General features: G+C 43.8%; 1 protein-coding gene across 1 annotated transcript in view; it reads left to right on the top strand.

Annotated features, from left to right (window-relative positions):
- Window positions 1-6820, top strand: part of GALNT12 (polypeptide N-acetylgalactosaminyltransferase 12) — a 37486-nt gene extending 30666 nt beyond the window's left edge. The window contains exons 9-10 of the mRNA XM_007461651.1: window positions 4018-4164; window positions 6382-6820. Of these exons, the coding sequence (XP_007461713.1) occupies window positions 4018-4164; window positions 6382-6522 (288 nt within the window). The 3' untranslated portion in view covers window positions 6523-6820. The remainder of the gene's footprint in view (window positions 1-4017; window positions 4165-6381) is intronic.
- The last annotated feature ends 7049 nt before the right edge of the window (window positions 6821-13869 follow it).

The following is a 13869-nucleotide window of genomic DNA, read 5'->3' as shown; positions in this document are numbered from 1 at the left end:
AAACACCAACAGATATGCATTTCAGATGACTTAATTCTTTTTTTTCTTTACATGTTTATTGGAGTATAATTTCTTTACAATGGTGTGTTAGTTTCTGCTTTACAACAAAGTGAATCAGTTATACATATACATATATCCCCATATCTCCTCCCTCTTGCGTCTCCCTCCCACCCTCCCTATCCCACCCCTCTAGGTGGTCACAAAGCACCGAGCTGATCTCCCTGTGTATGTGGCTGCTTCCCACTAGCTATCTGTTTTACAGTTGGTAGTGTATATATGTCCATGCCACTCTCACTTCGTCCCAGCTTACCCTTCCCCCTCCCCATGTCCCCAAGTCCATTCTCTACGTCTGTATCTTTATTCCTGTCCTGCCCCTAGGTTCTTCAGAACCATTTTTTTTTCATATATGTGTTAGCATACAGTATTTGTTTCTTGTATTTTCTCCATTCTGTTTACACGATTTTGGATCATCTTTACTATCATTACTCTGAATTATTTTTCAGGTAGAAAAACTTTCTTCTTGAAAGTTTTTTCTGGAAAGTAGACTGCCTGTTGCCTCTTCATTTGTTAGGTCTGGTGGGTTTTTACCTTGCTCCTTCATCTGCTGTGTGTTTCTCTGTCTTCTCATTTTGCTTAACTTACTGTGTTTGGGGTCTCCTTTTCACAGGCTGCAGGTCCGTAGTTCCCGTTGTTTTTGGTGTCTGCCCCCAGTGGCTAAGGTTGGTTCAGTGGCTTGTGTAGGCTTCCTGGTGGAGGGGACTGGTGCCTGTGTTCTGGAAGATGAGGCTGGATCTTGTCTTTCTGGTGGGTGGGACCACATCCGGTGGCGTGTTTTGGGGTGTCTGTGACCTTATTATGATTTTAGGCAGCCTCTCTGCTAATGGGTGGGGTTGTGTTCCTGTCTTGCTAGTTGTTTGGCATGGGGTGTCCAGCACTGTAGCTTGCTGGTCGTTGAGTGGAGCTGGATCTTAGCATTGAGATGGAGATCTCTGGGAGAGCTTTTGCCATTTGATATTAGGTGGAGCTGGGAGGTCTCTTGTGGACCAGTGTCCTGAACTCGGCTCTCCCACCTCAGAGGCACAGGCCTAACACCTGGCCGGAGCACCAGGACCCTGTCAGCCACATGGCTCAGAAGAAAAGGGAGAAAAAAAAAAAAAGAAAGAAAAAAATAAAATAAGATAAAATAAAAACTTATTAAAATAAAAAATTTAAAAATTATTAAAAATAAAAAATTAAAGAGTAATTAGAAACGAACAAAAAAAAAGACAGAACCCTAGGGCAAATGGTAAAGGGAAAGCTATACAGACAAAATCACACAAAGAAGCATACACATACACACTCACAAAAAGAGAAAAAGGAAAAAAAAATCTATATTTCTATGTATAAAAAAACAAAAAGGAAGAGAGCAACCAAATCAATAAACAAATCTACCAATGATACTAAACTCTAAATACTAAACTAAGATAAACCTAAAACCAGAAACAAATTAGATGCAGAAAGCAAACCCCAAGTCTACAGTTGCTCCCAAAGTCCACCCCTTCAATTTTGGGATGATTCATTGTCTATTCATGTATTCCACAGATGCAGGGTACATCAAGTTGATTGTGGAGATTTAATCCGCTGCTCCTGAGGCTGCTGGGAGAGATTTCCCTTTCTCTTCTTTGTTCGCACAGCTCCCGGGGTTCAGCTTTGGATGTGGCCCTGCCTCTGTGTGTAGGTCGCCTGAGGGCATCTGTTCTTCGCTCAGACAGGACGGGGTTAAAGGAGCAGCTGATTCAGGGGCTCTGGCTCACTCAGGCCCGGGGGAGGGAGGGGTAGAGATAAGCGGCGAGCCTGAGGCGGCAGAGGCCTGCGTGATGTTGCAGCAGCCTGAAGCCCACCGTGAGTTCTCCCGGGGAAGCTGTCCCTGGATCACGGGACCCTGGCAGTGGCGGGCTGCACAGGCTCCCGGGAGGGGAGGTGGGGATAGTGACCTGTGCTCGCACACAGGCTTCTTGGTGGCGGCAGTAGCAGCCTTAGCATCTCATGCCCGTCTCTGGGGTCCGCGCTGATAGCCGCGTGACCCGTCTCTGGAGCTCCTTTAAGCAGCGCTCTTAATCCCCTCTCCTCGAGCACCAGGAAACAAAGAGGCAAGAAAAAGTCTCTTGCCTCTTAGGCAGCTCCAGACCTTTTCCCGGACTCCCTCCCGGCTAGCCGTGGCGCACTAACCCCTTCAGGCTATGTTCACGCCGCCAACCCCAGTCCTCTCCCTGCGATCCGACCCAAGCCCGAGCCTCAGCTCGCAGTCCCGCGCGCCCCGGCGGGTGAGCACACCAGCCTCTCGGGCTGGTGAGCGCCGGTCGGCCCCGATCCTCTGTGCGGGAATCTCTCCGCTTTGCCCTCCGCGCCCTGTGGCTGCGCTCTCCTCCGCGGCCTCGAAGCTCCCCCCTCGCCCCGCCCCCATCTCCGCCAGTGCAGGGGCTCCTAGTGCATGGAAACTTCTCCCTCACAGCTCCCTCCCAGAGGTGCAGGTCCTGTCCCTATTCTTTTGTCTCCGTTTTTTCTTTTTTCTTTTTCCCTACCCAGGTGCGTGGGGCGTTTCTTGCCTTTTGGGAGGTCTGAGGTCTTCTGCCAGCGTTCAGTAGGTGTTCTGTAGGAGTTGTTCCACGTGTAGATGTATTTCTGGTGTATTTGTGGGGAGGAAGGTGATCTCCGCGTCTTACTCTTCCGCCATCTTGAAGGTCTCTCCAGCATTAATTCTTAAATGAAATTATAGGATTTGATGTGTAGTGCCACATTGCAAAGCGGTTTTTAGGGCAGTTTCATCAGTCAGGGCCCAGGTAGATCGGTCTGGGTTAAGTGCTGAACTGCAAGCTGGGCAGGGGAGCAAGACCTGGAAGTTCTGAGGACCATAACAGGACCCTGGCCCGGGAAGCAGGCAAACCCGCCAGGGCGGGCCCAGGGGAGGATGCAGGAGAGATCAAAGCGTTGGTTCTGGACCTTCAAAGCCTTGCTGTCCTAAGTAAGGACACTGGAGACGAGGGGTAGGCATTCAAGTCTTCCTCTAACCTGGAGCCACCCCAGTTCTATTTGAATATTATGCACCATTATGGTCAACAGTAAGCTTTCATAATTCGGACCCCTACAGCCTTAAAATTTTCAGGTTCTTCAACCCCCTTTAGAATAGCACTCCTCAAAGGTGTCCCCACCTGGTACCATCAGCATCACCTGAGAGCTTAGAAATGCAGATTCTCAGTCCCATCCCATCCCTCCCCAACCCACCTCTTGTCTTGACCAGCTTTCAGGGAGATTTGTTTGAGAAGCAGTGCTCCATATGCCTTAAGAACAGTCACCTGTGTCAGAATCTCCTGGAACAAGGGGATGGATCAGGGTGGATGGGTGGCTGTGTGTCTTGTTAGAAGTGTAAAAGCGCAGCTTCCTAGGCCCCATCTCAGACAGAAGGAATCCTCATTCCCTTTTGGGAGTGGAGCCTGGAATCAGCATTTTTCCTAGGCACACTAGGGTAGGAAAACCATTGCTCTGAAGAACAAATCCTCCTGTTAGCAGTCCCTGTTGGCTGCTTGTGCACAGAACTTTTATAGTCTCCAAGGTATGATTGCCTCCATTATATTTCGGGGGAAGGAGGAGGAAAGGAATGAAGAAAATGAGAGGAAGTGGCTGGTCAAGGTCACAGAGAGCCCCTGACTGCTGGGACCGGTCCATCTTCTTTCCTGCCGTTCTGCAACAGCCAGGGGATAGGCCCAGCGGGTGTGGGGTGACCCAGGAACCAGCCCCATCCTCACAATCTAGCAAAGGAGAAGGACATGAGAAAGGGCCCCTCCATTCATGCTTGCTAAGCACCCCTCCAGAGGTGCACGTGGTGCTCCGGGGACACAGGCTGGTGTTGGTAGGTAAGGGGAGAAGGCTGGATCCCAGCACCCATGCCCTGGTGACCCCAGGTTCTCATCCCTCTTTCTAAAGACTTCCCCCTTTGCACATCAGAGGGTAACTGGCACATGTTGGCCGCCCTGTTTCTAGTTTTTCGAGTACACGTCCCAGAATGAAATACGCTATAACACCCACCAGCCAGAAGGCTGCGTGGCAGTGGAGGCCGGAATGGATGTTCTCATCATGCATCTTTGCGAGGGAGCCACCCCAGAGGATCAGAAGTTCATCTTGCAGGAGGTAAGAGAGCTGTCTCACGCCTTCCTTGCTGTCACTCCTGGTCCCATGGGCTGCAGAGGGGAGTCTGGAAGTAAAGCGAGTCCCTAGCAAGTCTCAGGGATGTGCCCTCTACAGGAGACCAGGAACTTCACAGTGACCCCAAGGGATCCCATGGCATCCAGTACCGATAGCACTTTCCTTCTTTCCTCACTGTCCACTCCCTTTCGGTCTTCCTGTCCTCCTTACACTTTGAGCTGCGACTGGCTGGAATGGGAAGAGGCGCTGTCGCCAATGTGTTCAGAGATCATATGGGGTTCAAACGAGTGAAACAAATTGCCAAGTGTAAGGACATGAGGTTAGATCCAAGTAGAAGCCACTCCCGTTGTCTAAGTCTCATTTTTCCGAGCTCTAAAGTGGGGACAATAATCACAGCCTTGTCTACCTCTAGTGAAGAGTAGATGTATGGCCAGAAAGAGTCTTTGGAAGCTCTAAAGCTCTATAGACATTGTTACTTGTATAATAACCAAGTAAACCTCTCTGATGGAGTTGGTTCTCTATCAGAAGAGCCATTGTTGATTTGGAACTGGGTGTTATTTCACGCCTGAAAGGTACTACCTCTACCATGTTTGCAGTAAGCCCGTGGTGGGACTCATACACCAGTCATCTCCAAAGACTCACTAAAGAAGCACTTGAGGGAATAAATCCAAAGAAAATAATTCAAAAGAAAGAATTAGTTCACTTTTATGTCAATGGAAAGCTTTCATTCCCAGCCTGGCCCCAGGGATAGAAAGGTTCATCTATACTACTTATAAATGGATTAATTCTAAGTATAATTAGAAGTTGGACTATGCTTTCCTGTAGAAAGTGTTATGATTAACAACAAAATTTGCAGGTTTCCTGGAAAAGCCAGGCACCATAGTGCTGTCTATGTGATATAAAAAATAATAGGGAAAAATATTTTTGTAAACCCCAAAAGTTTTGTCCTTCCCTTCTTTCTTCCAACTGGAAGCCATTGTAAGCCCTCAAAGAAGAGTAATGCAAGATAGAAATCATGGGGCTTCCCTGGTGGCACAGTGGTTGAGAGTCCACCTGCCAATGCAGGGGACATGGGTTCGTGTCCCGGTCCGGGAAGATCCCACATGCCGCGGAGTGGCTGGGCCCCTGAGCCGTGACCGCTGGGCCTGCCCGTCCGGAGCCTGTGCTCCACAACGGGAGAGGCCACAGCGATGAGAGGCCCGCGTACCGCGAAAAAAAAAAAAAAGAAAAAAAAAAATCATGAAATTGGTTTGAAATGTCGTTGAAATTTTACCTTAAAAATCTTTAATTTCAGTGACCATTTAAGCAAGTTTCTTTAGAAGGGTGGGAGGAGGGAAGTTTTAATTATTTACTTTCACATTATTCTAAAGGCAACTTATGAGCAGCTTTAAGGGCTTTCCAGATTAATATTATTGAGATTCTTTTGCATCTAATTTTATTTCCAAGGGTTCTGTTTCCCTGGAACAGGTATGCCACTTGTTATGCCCTTTTGCTGCTCAACCATGATGAAGTTCCTTGGGGCTGTACAGCTTACACCAGAGAGAGACAGAGGGAAAAAAATAAACTCCAGAACTTGGGAAGAGACTTGCCGAGTTAACTCAGCAACAGTTGGGGAAAGAAGAAATGGGAGAGGCGGTAGAGAGGGTCATTGTCCTTCGGGGTTTGGGAATTGGCATTGTTTGCAGAACCAGCTTCCTCTCTGGTGACCTGTACCCTCACCCAGCTGGTCTGTGGCTGAGCTGGGACTAAAGCTAAGTTTCCAGATTCTCCACTTAAATACATAGGAGAAAGAGACTACCAGAGATGGAATTAGTTGACCTAAGAGAAGTGGAAGAGATTAATAAAGGATCTTTGGTCCTGCTTACCCTGAAGGAAAAGAACATCAGTAAGGGTGAGATATAGGGTCTGACCGATCCCAGAACGGCCAGCAGGTGGCACCATTAGCCCTGACGGTGGAGTCATGGACCTCATGAAGAGCTCCAGGGAGAGACAAGCATGACATACGTTTCTACACGCCTGGCCCTCTCTATGCACAGACAGTTATGGGCTGCCTTCATACCTGCAGACACTCACTACTCAATAAATATTTCTGAAATAATAAAAATCACCCTGAGCACTTAACAACACGTTTTAAGGAAAAGATACTTTCTGAGGAATTGCTTATAGTTATCTTGAACACCCAATGTCTATTATCTTTTGTAGGATGGTTCTTTATTTCATGTACAGTCCAAGAAATGTGTTCAGGCTGAGAGGAAGGAATTGAGCAACAGTTTTGTACCACTCTTACGAGACTGTACCAACTCAGATCATCAGAAATGGTTCTTCAAGGAACACATGGTATGAAGGGTCACTGTACTACGGAGCCCATCTAGAGGAGATGGGGGGAGCCCCTGGACTCTGTGTTTAACAGACTTAGCTAAGCACAGAGACAGACACCAAAAACTTGGCTGCTCTTCTTTTCATAAGGAAATCATTTTGTGATTTGTGAAAGTGATGTTGGCTTTAATAAAAATGTGAATAAGCTTTGTACTGATTTTGAAAACTTTAAAATTGTTCCCAAATACCCTGTTTTCAAAGGGTAGTCATAAACGGTTAACTCTAGGTATTCAGAGAATTAAAAGCTTTAACTATTTTTCTATCAAGATGTATATTCTACTGTCATGTCTTTTTATTCCCCTTAGCAAAAAGGTAAATATTTTATTTTGGTATTTGAAAGGATTCCCAGGTATGAAGATGTTTGCATGGAAATTAGACTCATGCAGTGTACTCTGCATAAATTGATAATACCTCAAACATTGGGTTAAGATTTTTCTCATTGTAGATAGGTGGACACTGGAACATTATATTGATTCCTTCGGGTCATTGAGATAATCTAGATTTATTTAATAAAGAATGCTACTTGGTTATGTGTTGCTGTCATAGTCAAAACTTTATGTTAGTCAAAGAGGACTCACCAAAGCTGAAACTTCAAGGGAACAATTTGATGTACTGGGCTAATATAAACTTCAACTGCACAGAGTAGACTTCTGACAATGCCTAGCTATGGGATGGCTGGCTACTTTTAGTAATTACCACAATGACTTTAAAACATGTTTATATCATTTTAAATTTTTATCACACATTAGTGTCAGAGAGAAATGTAATGCTGTATGTGAAACTCAGTTTTCAAATTTGTTCATTAATAATATTTGGTCATTTCAATCCATGTTAGATTTTGTGCTGCAGCAGCTGCTGCAGTTTCTCTTCATAATTCTGATTTGTGAATGATACCAGATCTACTTCTGAGATCTTGTCAACTTGATGAAGTCAATATGAGTGATTTTTTTTAAAAAAGCAAGAATATCGCCAATCTTTGTCTTTGCAGCCAGTCATATATGAGAGATGACACATGTCTTCAGTTGATTAAAAAGCATGAAATTTTGTCTCAGGCTCTTTTTTACACATTCCCCTTTGAGGGATGAAGTTTAACAATTAGCCAGGAACAAATCCAGTTGACCTGGCTTGGATCAATCTGATACATCTTAACCACTCTGAACTTCAGTTTCTTCATCTGTGCAATGAGAATAATGAAACCAAGCTTGTGGGGCACTTGTGAGGATTAAATAACAGAGCAGGTGAGGGCTTAGCTTAGTCCCTGGCATACAGTATGGGTTCATTAAATTTCTGTTTTAAAAAATGCACTTTATAAAATGTGAAGCACAGTAAACATCAGTAGGTGTTTATTCAAAAATAAATATTAAATAATTTAGTTATTTTATCTTTACAGGATTAAATAGCTCCTCAGCAGGCAGGAATACGATATGAACTCCTTCCAGCACAGCTCAGTTTTCCTGTAAATGTAATATGCTGTGAGGCCAAAGCTTCCCTCCTCCATTGTGGTAACTTATAAAGCAGGTGAGATGCCCCCTCGGCCTGTAATGGAGGTAAGAAGTCCTGCCCTGCCCCCTCCTCCCGCCCTTCCTGCAGTGTCAGTCTGAGCTCCACTGAAGGGGTGTCAGCCCCTCCCAGGGTATAGGAAGACAGTTCAGGCAGACAGAAAATTAATGCTGATCAAATTCATAATGAGTGCTGGGAGTCTACACAGGCATTTTTGGGTGTGTTCACTGGACACTGCCAGTAATTAGCTTTGCTTGAGAAGTCATCCCTCTTACTCTCGCCAGCAGTTTCTATGTGGTAATTTTTAGGATGGAAGAACTAATAAAAATATTCAGGGTGTCCAGGAAGATATTTTCAGACTGTAAGGCAATTTACAATATTTTGAGGAATCTTCCCTTCACTAATGGATGAGGAGTCTCAGCCTGGGTAGGTCTCCACCTGCCCCACTGGAAGGTATGGATTGGCCTCCAGTCCTGTTGTATGGAGTCAGGATCCTGGGGGCCAGCCCCTTCTGGGGTAGGTTGCTTCACCTGCTAGCACTCATTTCCTCATCTGCATGATATGGATAAGAATGTCCTCTGTTAAGTTCTCAGATATATTTTTTAGTTACTTTTTTAGCAGTTGCCCTAAGGGATTATATTATGCTTCCTGGATTTATTACAATCTTCGTCATTCTTAGTATTGAGTTAATTTGAGTAAAATTTAGCAAATTTGTATCAGTATAGCTCCTGTCTCCTCCCCTGTGCTATTATGGACATATATGTTATATCTATATGTTATAAACTCAGTAACAGAGTGGTTTAGGTCTTGCTTTAAATAGTAAGAGAAAAAGAAAAAATATGCACATATAATATACACACAGTCTCTTATATTTACCCATCTATGTACCATTTTCCATGTTCTTCATTACTTCCTGTGAATCTGAGTAACCCTCTGGTGTAATTTTCTTTCAGTATAAGGCCTTTCTTTGGTATTTCATCTAGGATAGATATGTTAGCAATAAATTCTCTCAGTTTTTATTTATTTGGGAATGATTTTATTATGCTTTCAGTTTTTGGAAAGGTAGTTTAGCTGGATATAGAATGCTAGTTGACAAGGATTTTTTTCTTTCAGCACAGTGAATTTGGGATTACACTACCATAGTGTCACCATTGTTTTGACTGAGAGGTCATCCATTAATCATTTTGTTACCTGTATGGGATGAATCATTTTTCTGTTGCTGCCTTTAAGATGTTCTCTTTGTCTTTCAGCAGTTTAAGTTATGTGTAAATGTGATTTGTATTTATTATACTTGGAGTTCATTGAGCTTGGAATGTAATTTAATGTTTTAAAAATCAATTTGGGAAGGTTTTAGCCATAATTTCCTCAAATATTTTTTCTGCCCCTTTCTCTGTTCTTCAAATTGGATAATTTCTGATGACCTATCTTTAAATTCACTGACTTCTTCTGTCAAATCAAACTGTTGAGCTATGTAGTCATTTTATTCCAGTAGTCATTTTTTGTAGTCATTTTTTTCAACTCTGAATATCCATTTGGTTCTTTTCGGTAGTATCTGTTTCTCTGTTGAGATTTCCTATATATTGACTCATTGTTAGCATATTATCCTTTAGTTCTTTAATTATAGTTTTCTTTAATTATTTGAATATATTTTTAGTAGCTGCTTTGAAGCCTTTGTAACTTAGCAGCTTAAAACATTAAATATACTATCTTACAGTTCCTGTGGGTCAAAAGTTTGCACATGGCTTTTTTTTTTTTTTTTTGCGGGGGGGTGCTGCGTTGTGTCTTCATTGCTGCGTGCGGGCTTTCTCTAGTTGCGGCGAGCAGGTCTTTACTGCAGCTACTCTTCATTGCGGTGCGCAGGCTTCTTATTGTGGTGGATTGTCTTGTTGCAGAGCATGGGCTCTAGGTGCTCGGGCTTCAGTAGTTGTGGCTTGTGGGCTCTAGAGCGCAGGCTCAGTGGTCGTGGCACACAGGCTTGGTTGCTCCTCGGCATCTTCCCGAACTAGGGCTCGAACCCATGTCCCCTGCATTGGCAGGCAGATTCTTAACCACTGTGCTGTGCCACCAGGGAAATCCCTTGCACATGGCTTGATTGGATTCTCTGCTCAGAGTCTCCCAAGGCTTCAGTCAAGGTGTCCACCACAGCTGTGATCTCATCTGTGATCTCACTGATTGTTGGCTGAATTCAATTTCTTGAGGCTGTAGAACTGAGGACCTCAGCTCTAAAAGGCCTTTTTCCATTCCCTGCCATATGGCCTTCTACACAACATGACAGTTTTCTTCTTCAAGGCCAGTAAGAGAGTCTCTGTTGCTGATTCTTATCTCTTTTAAGTTCTCACTTGATCTAGTCAGGCTGACCCAGGATAATCTTCCTTCTGTTAACTCAGAAGTCAACTGAATAGGGACCTTAATTACATCCAGGTAATTCCTTCTCTGGAGTGATATGCCATCATATTCACAGATCCTGCACATACTCAAGGGGAGGGGATTATATTCGGCATGTGTACCAGGAGGCAGGAATCTTGGGGGGTCATCTTAGAATTCTGCCTATCACTGTGCACCCTTGATCCCCAATAATTCACATCCCTTACACACAAAATACATTCACTCCCTCCCAAGGTTCCCAAGAGTCTCATCTCATTACAGCATGAGTTCAAAGTCTAAATTTTCATCATCTAAATCTAAATCTCATCAGCTAAAAGTCCAAAATCTAAATCAGGTACAGGTGCAGCTCCTGGGTATCATTTCAGTATATGCAGCTGCTAGGACACGGTTGCTCTCCATCTGTTACACTGAAGAGGCCATTTATCCACCCCAATACTCCCAACATACAGTGGTAGGAAGGCATAGGATAATGTTTATAGATATTCTGGCTCAAGCAGGGGGAAATGAAAGTCAAAAGGAGTCATGGGTCCATAATTGATTTGAAATCAGGTAAATGTTTGACTTTTCTTGATTCAATTTCAAGACCTGGGAATAATCATCAGGGGCTTTTGGCTCTTCCCTCTGGGCACGTGGTTCCACCTTCTTGTCATCCTTACTATTTTGTGAAAAGTAACACACGTTTGCAGCTGAGTAGTTTTGTGAGCCTGCTTCCCACCAGTAGAATTTTGGGTGTCCAACCTCCTGTTCTCATTTTGTTCTCTCTCTCTGTCCCATTTAGTCCAAGCTGGCAGGATTTCTTTTCTTTTTTTGTTGTTTTAATATTTATTTATTTATATATTTATTTGGCTGTGCAGGGTCTTAGTTGTGGCATGCGGGATCTAGTTCCCTGACCAGGGATCAAACCTGGGCCCACTGCATTGGGATCATGGAATCTTAGCCACTGGATCACCAGGGAAGTCCCCCAGCTGGCAGGATTTCTGCTGAGATAATTCTCAAGAACTTTGTGGTCTTTCATGGATTCACTGCTTTTCACTCCATTAGGCAGAAGCCACATCCACTAGATTTTTTCAAACAAATCCCTTTTCTCTCTTGGCCTCCTGTTGAGAAGGCTGAGTGATAATGACCTTAAGCTTCCTGGATGCCCCTGGTGTAGTCAAGAAGATCCATGACATGCACACACTCTTTATCTCTTAAAAGGGCCCTTTGTGTGACTGAACGTTCTGAGCTTTTGATCTTTCTGAGGTTTTAACAAAAGATTGTGCAGTCACATACTCAGTCTTTTCTCTATGCCACATTTTCAGTAGCCATTCTGATTTTTAGCCTCTTTTGCCATCTGGAGAGGCTGAAAATTTTCTAAATAATTTAGTCCTACAGTTTTCCCTCTGAATAATCTCTCTCCTCTTTCATTTTACCATAAGCAGCAAGAAGAAACCAGGCAGCATCTTCAGCACAGCTTGGAAATCTCCTTAGCTATATAACTAGGTTCATCCCTTAAAAATTCTACATAACTGCTGGAGACGATTTTGCTAAGCTTTCTGCCACTATATAATAAGGATCTCCTTTTTCCACTTTCTAATAACATGTTCCTCACTTTCTTCTTAACCTTCACCAGCAGCATCCTCAACATTTATATTTCTGCGAACAGTCTGTTTAATTAAGGAAATTTAAGCTTTCTCTATTATGTGTTGCAGAATTCCTCCAGCCTCCTCCTACTGCCCAATTCTAAAGCTGCTCCTACATTTTAGGTATTTGTTACGGTGTCATCTCACTCCCAGGTACCAAAATCTTTATTAGTTTTCTATTGCTGCGTAATAGATTGCCTCAAATATAGCGGCAAATATAGTGGTTCCTGTAGGTCATAAGTCTGGACATGGCTTAGCTGGGTTCTCTGCTCTGGATCTCACTGGCTGAAATCAAAGTGTTGGCCAGGGCAGCTATCTCATCTGGGACTTGGGCTCTTCTTCCAAGCCCACTGTTTGTTGGCAGAATTCAGTTCCTTGAGGTCGTGGGACTGCAAACCTCAGCCTCTAGAGGTCGCTTGCTGAGAGATTCTCCCGCTGGCTTTGAAGAAATCAGCTGCCATGTTGTGATGCGCCGTGTGGCTGGGACCTGAGGTGGTCTCTGGGAGCTCAGAGTGGTCAAGTTCATGTTGAATTTGTGGAAACAAAGACTCATCAGTATGATTATTACATTAACAACAATGTAGACAATGCAGGTACATTTGAAACTCTGGCTCAGGGTTGCCCATCTCATCAGATGCCTACTTACCATTCCAGAAGATTCCTTTTTGAAAACTTGTAAAAATTCCCAAGAACCTGAACCTTCATTGCATGACAGTCTCCTTACACTTGAGTTGGGAAGGATTTGTTTTATTTATATGGGTCGATTCTGGATATGTGTTAAAGGGAAATTTCCTGTGCTAACTAGCTTCCCTTTTCTCCTCCTATGAAAGCAGTATCAGCAGGTCTGGGATAGGCCTTGAGATTCTGCATTTCTCACAAGCACGCAGATGATGCCACACTGGGTCAAATTTTGAGTAGCAGATTATTCAAGTGAGAATAAGATTGCAGGTCCTGGTTGCCTGGTCATTGGTGTCTATTCTCACGCACACACTAGATGGTGTTGTCAGCTCAGGAAATATCACAATGCTTTAGTTGCAGGCGTGTCTGTTGATCTAAAAACATCCTCCAAATCTCATGTCCATGGGATGCAGACCTGGAAGGCACCTAGAGATCATCCTTTGCCCAGTGTAGCTGATGGGTGGAGGTGGTAATGAGGCCCATGAGGGAAGGGGGTTGCCTGAGATCGCAAAACAAGTTAGGGACAGCGTTTTCTTTGTCAATACCTGTCAGTCTATGTAGTAATCAGTGTTCTAAATTTGGCCTGGGTGTGTTTTTCTTAATGTGTTAAATTGGTACTCCTTTTTTAAAAAATTGTATCTTCAAATATTGGCTTGCTGTATTACATTAAATTATAAAGGAAAATTAGTTTCCTATCTTGATAAGAAGTTCTAAAGACTTTGCCACATGGTTTGTTGTATCATAGCCACAATGTTTATTTAGCAAGTGGGGTTGGAAATACTGGCCTCTTACAGTCTCCTAACGTTTGTGAGATTTAACGCACTGTACACCAAATTTCTCACACTTATACACAACTTTAGAGTTTCATTTTCAAGAGTTTTATTTTGTTTGCTCCTATAAAGTCAACCGAGTGAGGATTGCTGTCTCCTTTTTATTATCAACGTCTGCTGATAATAATAATAATAATAATACCACGAGTTGGGCACTGCTCTAAGCACTTCATGTAAATGAGCTAATTTAATGCTGAAAACACCAAGTGAGGTAGGTGTTGGTCCTCCCCTCCCCTCCTCCCAGCTTCCCCCATCCCCAATTTAAAGGTGAGGACACTGAGGCTCAGAGAGTGTAGGGA

Source organism: Lipotes vexillifer, unplaced genomic scaffold, assembly GCF_000442215.2.
Source record: "Lipotes vexillifer unplaced genomic scaffold, Lipotes_vexillifer_v1.1 scaffold809, whole genome shotgun sequence".
NCBI lineage: Eukaryota > Metazoa > Chordata > Mammalia > Artiodactyla > Lipotidae > Lipotes > Lipotes vexillifer.
This window is presented reverse-complemented; position numbering and strand designations above follow the sequence as displayed.